We start from the raw sequence: 14570 nt of genomic DNA, 5'->3' as shown, positions 1-14570 counted from the left end.
ATAAAATATAAAAAAGGAGAGCACCAGTGATGAGGCTCAACACGAGCAACCCTAGCTGCTCACTTTCCCACGTGATTCTCCTAACTTATAGTCCACCAATATGCTGGCTATGATGTGCAGCATAGCACAAATGTGCCTAAGAATGAGACATTCCCATACATTAGGTGCTGCATGTGTTGTGATTTCTAGTTAAGAACACGGAGACACCTTGGGCCTCATTACGACTTTGGAGGTAGCCATGGCGCTATTGGTGCCATGGCTGCCTCCAAAACCGTGTCCGGGTTCCCTGAATGGGGAAATACTGGGCAATTCCGAGTATGGAGGGCCCGGTATTTCCCCATTCAGGGAACCCGGACCCGACCTTCCCCATTCCCATTCGAGCCCATATAGGGCTCAATGGGAATGGGGAGGGAGCTAACAATGGGCCCATTACAAGATAGCCCGTTGTTAGCTCCCTGGTTCCCTCGTGGGACCCGCTATGCATGTCTGGATAAACCAGACGTCCACATCGGGTACCGCGAGTGAATTTCGTAATGGTGCAGAGTGGGTTTAACGGCGCCGGCGCCGTTAAACACATTCCGCACATCTTGTAATGAGGCCCCTAGTAAGGATGCACTAAAGAGTTTATCAGGCTCCTGTATCAACCACATTTCAGGGAGATTCTGGAGTAAAAACAGTGGTGATATGTGCCAATGTAATGACTTTTATTGGGTGGGGGAAAAAGTGATATTTTCAAATGTTGTTATCAAGTACAGCAAATGTGTACTGACATACTGCAAATAGGTTTATTTAGTTTTGCGAAACAGAGTATACTGAAAGTCTTTATAATGGAATATTGTCCGCAATTGCAATTTTCAAACTCTTAATAGACTAGGATTTTGCAAGCTGGAACCTCAGGATTGTATAATTTAGAATATGCAGATCTGGCATAATGAAAACTGGCATTATACTTAGGCTATCAAAATGTGAGTATTTGCAGGAAGTAAAACTAACTATCTGGGTATTGCCAAACTGGAAGTAGTATGAGATTGCCAACTGGGAATAGCCTGGGAGTGTACAAACTGGGAGTTTAATGGGTGTGTCAAACTTGAAATATATAAGGATTGCCAACATGTGAATACACTGTGGTTGGATAAAATGGGAACATGGTGGGATGGTCAGACTGGAACTATACTAGGATTGTGCAAAATGAAAATGGCAAACCCTTAATATATTTGGATTTTGTAAACTACTACAAAACTAGGATAGATAAACTGGAAACATAATCAGACTGTAAAATTAATATATTGTTTTTGTCACACTGGGGCCATACTGGGTTTATCAACTGATAGAATACTGGAATTGTCAATGTGGGATATACCGAGACTGCAAAATCTCTGAATAGAAACTGGGTTTTCTGATATTTGCTAATGTCATTACACACGTAATCAGTCAATACATATGTATTTCACTAAAAATACCATACAATCACACACATTATTCTCAACTAACACAATTCATGTACAAACAAAATCCTTATTAAAACATGTGACTAAAAACAATTTCGATAAAACATCTATTTCTACTAAAGAAATAATAAATATGCATGACAAAACAAACCTTAATTGAAAACAAAAAAAACATAAGCATACATTTTTTTTAATGAACTGGCATGATGAATTAATCACTCCCATTTGAGGCATCCAATCGTATTCTTAGTTGCCAGACATTTTTTTCAAAAACTGAGAATTCCCAATTAGAACACATAATCTTGACATTGAAAGCAAAAGAACAAAGCTTGTGAAACAGTCTGATTATTATTTTTAAATAAAGGAAAGCACCATCTTCTTATCATTATATAAAAAGAAAAAACAAATGACTGTATCCTCACAAACAGGCTGCCCATTAGATGCACTTCTCACTTAAACCAATGAACCACACTTTAAAGTTCTGTTTAATGGTTAATGTAGGTGGCAATGAGTCGCACAGACCAACTTGGGCAAAATCCCTAGATTTACATTAGGTCACTGGGTAATATTTCCATGGTAGTCGGAATGCTCCACTTTGGCCAAGCACATCATTCATGGCCCTCCGATAAGGACGCAGGTGCTCACTGGTCCATAGCCCATGTCAATATATCAGGGGTTCAGGTTTTAGCTGATAATCAACCATGCGTACACCCACCTCTAGACAGAGGTGCAAGGTTGGAATTCTAGTAGGGCATGTGAGTAGGGATTTCATCAACTTAGATACCTTCACCTCCAGTGATCAAAGCATAAAATAGCCCCATTTCTCTTCGCCAAAAATTGTAGCTGACTTCCAAATATGGGCACTTCTCCAGCACTAGGGCCAATGAACAGTGAGTCATTGCCCCAGTACTACGATATGTTATTAGGTGCGCCAAAACAAAAGTGAGGGAAGTGCTGTTAGTGGTCCCATCTAGACGCTGCTGCTAATAGCTTGCAGGTGGGGCCTAGAAGGTAAGGACAGGCAGTTCAGCCCAACCCAGCTAGTCTGTAAGCCAACAGTAAACACTTACTGGGAATAAGAAACAATTCTATTGTAGCTTTGCTCAATTCTACTCTCTACATTATTATGGGGAGTGAGAGCTAGATTCTGAGTTAGCAAAATAATATTACTAGGGAGTGGTAGGGAGCAGTGGCGGTGACTGGGGTTTGTTTCGACATGCACATGATGAGAGAAACAGAGACCGTTTTTCCTGATTTTTACTTTCTCCCTCTTTTCAAAATGCTTTTCCATCCTTCTAATGTCTCACCTCAGTCACTTTCCTCCTCTCTAAACCAGTCCGCTGTTGTTCACTTTTAAGGCAGACCTGCTTATGGCACTCAATGCTAACATTACCACTGCTGATAATAAATGTGCCCAGAAAATATGGATCAGGCCTTCCCCCAATTTCAAAATCTCAATAAATAGTTGAACGATGCACTGCTGAAATTCACACATCTGTTCATCAGTTAGAGGGTAGTGTAAGGAAGGCATGGTATCAAACAATTAAGACGGACACAATCGATCACAGTTCAAGGGTGTTTATTGAACTTCAATGGATTGAACGCCTATCTAACCTAAATCTAAGGATGGGAGCAAGCTATGACCATCAAATAATAATAAGGCAGTCCTAGTCAAGTCTACGTCAAAATAAAAGGTCCTATAGTACTAAACCTATTGCCAATACTTACTTCTAGATACAAAAGGCTGTGGGGAAATTGTGTATGCAAAAAGAAAAGTGTTCAAGAAACAATATGTCAGGCTGGTGGAGCAGTTGGCTTTCCTTCCCCACATTTTCAGTATAGGGCAAGGTGGCACACCCAAGCTTTGCACACACTCTGGCTTCTCTGCCATGAGGATACAGTTCAAAGCAAAGGTACCAAGGCCTTCTGCCAAAGCCTCTTTTCCAATAAAGGTCTCTTACCGCAGAGGGCCTGTCAGAACAAACAAATATCAAAGCTCCACTCTTATCAGGATCTTCACATGCACAGGTTCTCGCTTACAGTATTCATCATGGGTCTCCCTCCTTCAGGCTTGCACCCTCTTTTTATCACAATGTTTACACTTGATCTGCCTCATTCGGGCTCGGATCATGAATCTCCCTTGTTCGGGCTTGGATCGCTTTTCCACAATATTCACATTTGGTCTCCCTCGTTCGTGCTCAGACCATGCACTCTCACTTTCTTTGGTTTCTTCTTGATAGCAAATTCAAAGACTTTTGAATGTGCGATGGGTTTTGTTTAATGAATCTTGTACTTTCGTTTCTACCACTTCTTGGTTGGATACCTTAAGGAGACCTTCCATTGAGCACATTCACGGTGCTGGCCCACTCTGTCAACAGTATTGTATCTTTCCTTCTCAAGTTCAAACATTCATCAGGCATTTAGCTTTACTCACGTCTTTCATCACACATGTTTAACAATGTTCATTCCAGCGCTTGTTATACAATGTTGCCGATTGCAACCTTGACTTCAACACAGACTGGTCTTGCATCAGTCTCCCCAATTCACCGGCGGCTCTTCTTTATTATTAAAGCCAAGGACGATACCACAGCCACTGCTGCTCCTTCCCGCCTTGGTCAGTTACGCAGGAGGGCCTCCGGTATCTCTAACACAAAATGTAGGATTCTTAAGTCTGGATTCCTGGCCTTATGCTTTCTGCCTTGAAGGTTTCTTGGAAGTAACAGTTTCTTGCCAAAAAACTGTTAAGGGTATTTCCCTCCTTGCAAACCCTTCTTGGTTTGCGGTCATTCTCCCCTGCTCAGCTCCCGACTCAAATTTGCTGTTTCTTTGTGTACTTTGCCTTGTTCCAAGTGTGCTCTCATGCTCCGCCTTTTATCCATGTGGGGAAGTCTAATGGAAGTCAGGTGTGAGTGATTGTCAGTCATTGCCTGACTTTGCCTGACCATAGTAGCGGGACATGTCAGGTACACTTCTCGGGTGAGAGTCTGTTTTCTCCCAGAGTGGGCTGTCCATGTGGAAGTTTTTGTGAAGGAAAGGGGGGGGTAAAGTTCCCACATATCCTTCCTGGTTGGATGGGGTAAAGGTATTACAGGGTAGGGATACTGCATCTCGCCATCCGGTGTCCCACTCCCAATCCCTGAAGACCACTCACCCAGGTGATCCTCCCACACTGGTCCACCCCCATGGTCTGGATCCAAAGGCGATGGCCATGCCCTGGCCACTTAAGAGAGAGATCCACGGGCACTAGTGGGTGAGACACCTTCCGGATTCTCACAGTAGTGAAACAGAAAGGATAATGCTTTCACAGAAAATTTTTTCTGCTCATAACTCTTCTAAAGAAATATTTAGAATTATCCAGAATTTAGACATAACTGCAGCAATGCCCTTTCTAGTTTCCCAATTGCAATCCTATGGCGTAGATCGATGCTCTGAGAGGAAAAAGGGCTGAATGAGAGTACACCCCTGTTCTCTCTTCATTTTACATTTTTTCAACCTCTTATTCCGCCATAAGATTTTCTCAACTTTATCAATTATAAAGACATTTACAACATTATTTTAATCAGTAACTTTTCTGGCTCTCTTATGAATGCTTTCCCTGTAACAATTCTTGTAGGCATCCCATATGCCATTAGCTTTGATTTGTCCATACATTGAATAGTCCTTTGAGCGCTGACAATATCTCTCTTACTTTAAGAAGGATTTGGTGACTCCTTTACTGGAAAAGCCTGATCTGGCCCTTGATACTTCCCTATTGATCGTATTCTGAATTGCATCATAACTAGGTTGGTTTCTGCCCAGGTAGGCAGTGAACTTGTGCTGGGTATGTTTTGATGGGGGTTGGTGTAGAGGCTTTGGTTTTATGAAAGTTGTTGGCTGATTTTGCGACCAGTGACCACCAGCTATCATTGCTTGTATAGTGTCATAGGCTGTCTCAGACCAAGTATTAGAGTGGTTCAGTTCATTTCTTAGTGACCACACCCAGGCAGTGTCATTGCCTCCCTTTCAATCGGCTTGGATTCCTATGCCTGGTGGAATTCTTTAGTTTATTTTAAACATGTTTTTATTGCCATTTGTATATAGGCATTGACACATGTATCAAACACATTATTCCTTACAATACATTTTGCAGGTAGGCATATTCATATGTTATTAATAACAGGTTAATACAACACCACAAACCTTCTTCACTGATCAGGTAACTTTGTATACTTATCACATCACTGTACTTTGCAGATGGTCAGGGGTGTCCTGTGTGAGTTTCAGCATCTCCTGCCTTGGCACCTCACCCTGGGTAGCAACTATGATGTAGAGTCCTTTATTTACATCATGGTTTAGCTGACTTATAGATGGCCTGTGATCTCTCACAGGGGTTTATCATCTGATGGATAAAACATATCCCAGATCAATGTTTTCCAAGCTTCAAAGTTAGCACTTGCATCCGCTTCTGATCTAGTAACCACCCCATTCCACACTCTGGATTCCGCTTCTGCCCAACGTTCAAATTCCCTATACCAGCGTATATATATATTAGAAGCCCCTGGCGGAATTGCATGCGATTGATATGAATCTTTTGGCCAGTATGCATGCCATGTCCTTAAATCTTTGGTGGAGTTTTTTAGGGCCATTCTGTCCCCTCTATTTGGAGTCTTTTGGCATGCTGCTCACCAGTAATCACCAGTCAGTGCGCAGTGAAAACCTGAAAAATAGGCCATCATCTACTTTTGCCTATGTCAGTGGTAACACAGGAGACCACTGCCAAAGCACATCATTTGGCTGCTCACAGAGCAAAATGATTGCAAAAAAAACAGAGCTGGTTTCAAAAATCCGTTTTTATTTGGTGTCAAATTTGTAGAAATCATGGCTTACAAACCACACAAAAAGATCCAACCTCCTGGTTGGGTGGTCAAAATCATTCTCCTTCTAGAATCTACATAAATATAAGGTCCACAGAAGTGTATCTATATCTGAATAAATAATACTTTTCAGGATTGCTTGCTGGAAGAAATCTGGCAAAAATGGGTGTAATACTGTTACTCACCTCTACCAGAAGCCGGAGTTTTAAAACCATTATGGGTAAAGTTGATCATGGAACTGAAACTATGCCAAAGAAAGACTTGCTATCAGAAGCCCAAGAGGTGGATACAATTTAAAACCGTATTCTGAAAAGGCTTGAAGCAAGAATTTGTTTAATGTATTTGTTAAACATGTGAGTTATATTATAAGAAAAGACAATTTGAGATTGTTAAAATGAAAAATTCGCTCACAGTCGAAGACTAAGCTGGACTCTGTGTGATGTTCTGAGACCAAACCCCGGAATTATTCACATTGTAGCTACTGTGTTTATGTTAGGAACCGGAAAAATTACAGAATTGTGCTCAGATGGGGTGTGCATGCATGTCTAAAAATTGGTGCAGAAATAATATTGAGAAACCCACCAAAAGCACAAAAAGTGGTCATTTCTGAACCAAAGATAAGAGTTGAACAGAAATGTACCTTAGTTAATCTGTCATGTGATTTATGTAGTATTAACAAGTTGTGTTTATTGTAAATATGTGTTTTAAGAAAAATAAGATACTCTGTACAGAGGCAAAGGGGAGGGTTTTCCCCTAAGCCATAAAGATGACACAGGATGACACGCTGATCCTTTCTCCAATCAGGATACAGGGAATCCTATGAACTATCAGATCCTTAGAGGGTTGGGCATTGTTGAATCAGCCTCCCCACCCACTTTGGAAATACATAAATAGGGACTGCTGAGGACAGACAGGACAGGACACACACCTTTCCACTACTCAACTGATTTCTTGGCGAAGCAACCTGCAAGAAGATCCAGGCTCCAGTAAGATCCAGACAAAGATCCAGAAACTAAGCTCTAGAACTTTGAAGCAGAGAGGCCTAACCCAAAAGCTGAACCCTTCTCAGCAGGCGTTCACAAACTAGCAACCTGATTCTAACCCCTAAACTTCCAAGGGGCTCTCACATTCAACAGCCGGGCGGTGCTGTTTTGCTATTCTAGCCAAGAGCCTGTGCTAGAACCAAGATCCAGACCCAGAAAGCAGAGCTGTATCCAGAGCCCATCAGATCCAGTCCAAAAGACCGCATAGACCGCAGTGCAGTGCTGAGAGCAGAACTGAGACCTGTCCGGTGGCAAGAGAACCCCAGCCAAACCCTTGACCAGATCTTTGACGGGCCCACTCCATTCCCAAACCATAGGAGTGAGTATCTAGTCTAGGACTGTACATAACCAATTCTTTTAGTTTAATGTAATACTATTCCATCCATTTCAATCTGTCCAGAACTGCATTAAAGAACCTCTGTTGTCAATCCTAAATTATTTTCTCCTCCACATAATCCTTGATAATTGTAGTGATAATCATCTTGGCACTGATATATATTTTCTGGAGAAAGGCAATCGTCTCGTTCAGAAAGAAACCAATTCATTATAGTTTTTCCGTAATCGCGTTTCCCGCACACGGGAAACGTGCAGCGAATTTGCAATTTAGCTCAATTTCACCACGTGTCAAAATAGCTGTTTCTTGTTTTCAACTGCTGAAATTCGTTTTAAATCTGATAATCCTTCATGAATCATTGCTAGTGTTGACCTGAACCAATCCAAACTAACTCTCACTTATCCTGAATCTCCTTTAGTGAATTAAAATCATTTTACCATATTTTCACATTCATTGCAATCGCATTCATAAGCATATTGACCTGTTTAAAAATCATACCTGTTTTCTCTAAACTTGCTGGGGGAACTCGGATTGAACTGCATTATTGATTGTATCCCTGAAACCTGTGCACCCTCATTTCTATCTCTTCATATTGCATAGTGGGGGGAGTGAGTAATAACAGGAGAAAAAGTGATCATATTATCTTTTGATTGAAATCATATGAAGTTTATTTCTGTGTTGCATTCTTTCCCATCATTGCATTTCCTTGAACCATATAAAGTATTCTCTGCTACCTTATCCTTTCTATTCCTACTCCTAAGTGATTAAAGAGATTCTTGATATTGTAATATTACCCTTACTGATCACTGTTCATATTCATAAGTGTGCTATTCAGATATTATTCTATTCATAAAAGTGTGATATATACATATATTGTTCAATTCTTCAAATAAACCTTTTAATTTGCAAAACAAACCTACTTCTTGGCTCAGTGAGGTCGGGGAGATTCAAAGAGAGGGGCGTTATATAAGGGTTCATCATCCAGATTTAAAGAACTTTGACATAAAAATATATAAATCAGGGCTTCCATTGGGCATCCCATACTAAGCATTGACTTAGTTGGAGTGCTGGATTGAAGTCACTTACAGTAGCACTTTCAACACTGTTGTTAATCCATTGACAATTGGATGTGCAACTCTAGCTTTACATGAATGATTCAAAATACATGGCTCTTATGCCTTTTCACAATCCTGAACTCTGGTCTCTGACATTTTGTCTGAATGCCTGACTGGACTTGCATCCCTTTGTGAAAAATTCTGGTGTGCAATTAGATTCTAATCTGACATTGAACTCTACATCTCAAGCGTGGTTTAATCCTGCTTTCATCAGCTGTCACCTGTGAAGAATCCTACGTTTTTCACTTTCCCTGGTCAAGTCACAATAGACAATACATTTATTTCAAGTAAGTAAATCTATTGAAATGCTATTTTCCTTGGAATTCATGACTATTCCATTGTTCAGCTGCAGGATATACAACTGTGTTGTGATAATTTTAACGTGTCTCTTCAAGCACCTTCCTATCCTGCTGCATCATCCACAAGGCTGTCACCGTCAAGTGCTTGCGCTACATCACTGAGATACACAAGAAGGAAGACCATGTGCGTACTTGAACTCTGCCGGTTCAGAAATGAGAGAACCAAAAGACAGGCCTTCTCTGTCTAAGCACCCAGGCTCTGCCATCTTCCCCATCAAAACCAGTCTCACCCCCTCCCTTTTACAGTTCAGGAAGGAGCTCTTCAAGAGAAGGCTCCTCCTTAACACCAATTCTGACCCTCTCAACTCACACCTTAACCTGATACTGGGTGATCTGCTCATCCTTGTTTCCTCTCCTGTTTGCCCTCCTGGTTGCTTGTAGATCCCTTGTTGCCAAATTGCTATCCTCCCCATCCCCTGACCTTACGGTAGTTCAGGACCCTACTGGCAGGTTATTAACTGAAGCACCGGCACCGTTAACAATGGTGCCGGTGCTTCAGTGTCCCCATTCCCATGCAGTCCTATGGGAACTTACCGTACCGCCGCAGCCTGTCATATCCCGGTAACACTGGGATGTCAGGTGGTGGTAACGGTGAAGGCGAGGTTACCGGCAACCCACTGGTCGCACCGGCGGGTTACCGTCAACCTTGTAATAAGGCCCTATGTATGAAGTGAGAATATTATACATTTGCAATAATGTGCCAAGTGTGACCATGAGGTGCCAACTCGGTAAAATGCACACTGGCAATGGTTTACTAAGTGGCCTTGATGTAATTTGATAACTGGGCATTATATAAACTGGCAGTGATGTGCTAAATGGGTATGCTGGAACTTTGACACGTAGTGACAACAATGTACTTAGCTGGGCCCAAATGTGCATAATGCAGAGAACAAAATGTATTAATGAACATATTTAGTGAATTATAGTGGAATTGCCTGTAGTGGAATTGTCATTCTGAATGAATTGTGTGTTTATAAAATGTCAAATATTTTATACTTTAACATTTATATATTTTCCATGTTCTTTTCATTGCAGGTGGATTCCGGCAATCAAAGACGAGAGAAAAACACATACAGTATTTAGGATAATCGTTTAAAAAAAAAATATATCAAGCACCATCATGTTTTCTTTCATTAAAACTATATGTGGACATAAGCGTGAATTTAAATATCAGATTTGTTGGTGTGTATGGACTTGTATCATTTTGGCTCATAGTTAAGCCAGTAACACCTTTAGTGCTCACTTGAAATATGTATATTAATTGATGCTTTTCCCATTGTTATTAGACAATTTTTGCCTGTATCTGTGTTTCTGTATCGATATGCAGTGGGATAGTATCATAAAAGTGTCCGCTTGACATATACAGTAAGTAGTGATATGTTTGAAAGGAAGAGTCAGAGAGCAAAATATGTCATATCACTTGGTGCAGGTAAAACAAACCTGTTTGTATTTTAGTCTTTCAAATGTTAATGCTTACTTCCAATCGGATTCTGAATGTTATAGAAATTGATCCTAACCTTGTTTGCATCTCTTTCTGGAGATCGAGGATCCTGGTAGCAGTTAAATAGACTATTCAGACTGAGCAGTAAAACACAGTCAGTCAAAGAGGTCTCCAATTCCTGTCCTTGAGCCTTGAGCGCCACCACCCACGCCAGGTTTTCCGAACAACCACAGACTATCGAAATAACCTTGTGTTTGTCTATTTGGTAATAAAGGACTAAATTGTACTCTTGAGGATCAAGCTTGGAGACTTCTACAAGAAACGCTGGGTCTGTAAATGCAACGCCACACTCTGGAACAGATGCACCCGCGACTACCCAGAATGCTCTCCATTAAACAGAGCTCAATTGACCTAGAAAGCACTTCTGATGTTCTGAATTTCGTAGTTAATTTGTGATGGTCACCAGGCAGACGAATCTGTATCCAGGCACAATGCTCAGACAGAACATGATTGACATACCCAAATAAAGGCCATACTAGCAGAACAGAAACGCCTTAGGAGCCTTATGGAAAAGTAAATACTCATCTATTTTGTGCAGGTCAATAGGCAACTCATTTCACAAATGAAGGGCAGCCACAGAGAACCTGTAAAATCACCCCTAAATTTGAAAGCAGATGTAGGGATCTCTAAAAGTAATTGGTTGTCAGATCGTAGTGAAGACAACCACTATATGACACATCTTAGTCACCAGATACTTATGGCCCATACTATGTAGGCACTTGAACACCAATCAGAGTACCTTGAAAACAATCCCGCATTTGACCGGAATCCGGTGAAAAGATGGTTGAATGAGAACATGGATTTGTGGCTAGACAGCCTGAAAACCTGGCCAATTGTAGTATTCTGTACTCTCAGAAGGCATCTGAAGCCCAGTGTACAAAGCATTGACACAGCCCAACACTTATTACTGTAATGTTTGTAAACCTGTTGTGTTTTCTCTGCCGGTGTAAACATACATTTTTATATTGTCTATTGTGTATACAATTGCATGAAAAAACATACAATTTCAAGATGTGTGTACACAACAAGTGCAGCAGTGATGAAATAAAGGCAGGAAATGTATTTGTATTTATTTTTTTAGGGCTAGTGTCATTTTAAATGTCTAAACTGATCGGGTTTAATCATTGTTTAAATAATTTAAATAATGGTTCAAGTTGGTTTGAGTCAGTTGAACCCCTATGTATCAGATTCACCTCATGGGTGGTTCAAATTCATGTGAAGCACCTCAAGCCACAGATTCTTATTGGTCTGATTCATTTTAAATCATTTGGAGTCTGAACAAAGGCTAAATATCAGATTATTTCACCTGAAATGAAGAATCCTTGTTTCAAAGTGTATACATTGTGGCGGGTCAGAAGAAGGACACAGACTCAGAGTTTCCATCTCACTGATGATTTTAGTTAAATGAAAGCCTACCTTTACCTATGCTAAGGATTTTCCCTCCCTAACAAAACTAACTAAGGTGTCCGTCAGAGTACCAAATCAGAATCGGTCTACTGTCCCAACTAGCCTACTCTAACCCTACCACTATCACAACTAATCAAATCAGGATAATGACTCCCTTCTCCTGCAAGCTGGTTCATCACCAAGTTCCCTTCTGTAAAATATTCTCAAATAGTTCTTGGTAATTACTTTTAGTAATTCACAAAGTTTTGATACTGGGCTCTTCAAGTTTTTAATGTTCCTTTTTAAGTGTACTCTTTCGTTCTCTCTTGCTCTCTTCCTGTCTTATTTTACTTATATTTATTCTTCCCCTTTCACAAGGTAACATCATCCGACACTTATACTGTTCCCTTGAATTCTTGGGTTATCAACATTTATTTCACAGTCTCTGGTAACACATTGGGCTTGGTCCTTATTTTCTGATTCAATCGGTTCTTCAGGTTTTCCATTTCACCAAGTTTCTTATTTGGTAACATCTCACATGTTTCCTCCTTGACTACCTTGTGAATAAATCTTTGAGTAAGGGTTAGCATTCCATGTTAATACTTTAGCTCGACTGGAACGAGTATGAGCCTTCCAGTAATGATTTTCTTTCACTTCATTCCAGGTCAACATCTTATTTCGACTAGGACGAGCATGAGTGTTCCAGTAATGATTCTCATTCTCTACAATGTCTATATCCTATCTTGAGTGGGACAAGTATGAGCCTTCCTGTAATGATTCTCCTTGTCTTCATTCAATGTCCATATCTTATTTTGAGTGGGACGAATATGAGCATTACTGTAATGATTCTCTTTCTGTTCATTCAATGTTCATCTCTAATTTCGATTGGGACGAATATGAGGGTTCCAGTAATGATTCTCTTTCTCTTCATTCATTGTCAATATATCATTTCAACTGGGACAAGTAAGAGCATTCTAGTAATGCTTCTCTATCTCTTCATTCAATGCCAATGTTTTTTTCAACTGGGATGATTAGGAGCATTCCAGCATAGATTTTCAATTCAACTAGTGGGTCTGCCCCTTTCCCCATTATCTTTGGTGCTCAGGGACAATGGCACTGGCTTTACTGCCTGTTTGGGACCTTCCCTTCTTGTCAGGTTAGCTTCTTGGAGTTCTTCCAGTGTTGCTCTTTCCTGTTCTCTCATGTACGATTTGGCCGGTATCTTGTGTGCCGGTCCGCTCCGTGCAGCTTCCATGGAAGTGGTGTTGGCGTCTTTCACTTATCTCCTGGTTCATTTCTGCTTTGGTGTGGTCACATCACCACTTAGCTTTTGTCTGGGATAAGGACGCTTTGCGTCCACCTCAGTTTCTCTCCTCTGTTTTCCTTCCAGATGCTGTGCACCTGAAGTTTCACTTCTCTCTCTTAGGTACGGCACACTTTTTCTCAGCATACACCTGTGAGTGAAGTTCATAAGTTGCGGGTTCTCTCCCTCACTTCCCAGCCTCCTTCTTTTATTATGTCACCATGGGTCTTCACTAGTGACTCCTCACAGTCCTTTCTCTGTTTGTTTTTCATTCTGTATCCCTCTTTAAAGCTTTTACCACCTCTCAGTACAAAGTAAGTTTTCCTTCCAAAGCATAATCAGAGTTTCTTGATGACAATAACATTTTGGTATGTTCTTCATACATTTCTTCACTGGATGTTTTTTGAGGTATATTGTTTCTCAGGGAGCTCTTCGTAAGAACTGGAGTCCTTGGCCCCAAAGGGGGCTCACCTCCCTAGCGTCACAGGGAAAGGCTCCCCCTTGGGAAGAAGTGACAGAGTCCTGTGATTCATCACGACATGCATAACACAGAGCCAGATCAAGATAATTGCACTTGTGATCTATCTAGAAGTGTGTTCACAGCGTCCTAGTGAAGTCTTTTGCTCCACCAGGCACTGGAAGAACAGGCTTCACTAAGACACAGGGAACACAAATCAAATATGAATTAATAGACCACTGGTGCAAAATTATTTGATACTCATGAGTAAAATACAGATATAATGCATACAATATAAATATTTTCTCAACTCAATAGTTTATTTAATTTCTCTCAGTAGTATGGGGAAAGACTACTTTTCTCCATTATAATATGTGGTTGATATGTTGAAAAAGAATTAAATGCATTTTATGTTACTCTTTGTCATATTGCAAATAAGCCAACTCTTAGTAGTACATTCTATGTTGTTTGTATAAAAAAGGGGATTAAATGAAATATACACAAATATAAATTAAAAATATCAAATATTTACAAAAAAGTTGTGTCTTTCTTTCTAAATACTATGAACGTAAGTTTAAAAAAAAGGACTCAGGAGTCATATTGGAAATGGACAAAGCAAGACATCATATATTGTTGGTTTGAAAACCATGTAAACAAATAACACCTTATCAGCCCACCACCCAAACTAACCCAGCCACCAAGTCGTCTTCCCTTTACATACCTTCATGGTCCGGCCCCTCACATTAACCATCACATCTAATTGACCTCCAC

At 40.5% G+C, this 14570-nt stretch overlaps 1 protein-coding gene across 1 annotated transcript in view; it reads left to right on the top strand.

The window, feature by feature from the left end:
• Positions 1-14337, top strand: part of SH2D1A (SH2 domain containing 1A) — a 642540-nt gene extending 628203 nt beyond the window's left edge. Inside the window, exon 4 of the mRNA XM_069612658.1 lies at positions 10188-14337. Coding sequence (XP_069468759.1) covers positions 10188-10235 — 48 coding nt within the window. The 3' untranslated portion in view covers positions 10236-14337. The remainder of the gene's footprint in view (positions 1-10187) is intronic.
• The last annotated feature ends 233 nt before the right edge of the window (positions 14338-14570 follow it).

Source organism: Ambystoma mexicanum, chromosome 5p (genome assembly GCF_040938575.1).
Source record: "Ambystoma mexicanum isolate Mex_15411 chromosome 5p, UKY_AmexF1_1, whole genome shotgun sequence".
Taxonomy (NCBI): Eukaryota; Metazoa; Chordata; class Amphibia; order Caudata; family Ambystomatidae; genus Ambystoma; species Ambystoma mexicanum.
Note: the sequence above shows the minus strand (reverse complement) of the source record. Positions and strands in the feature narration are given on the sequence as shown.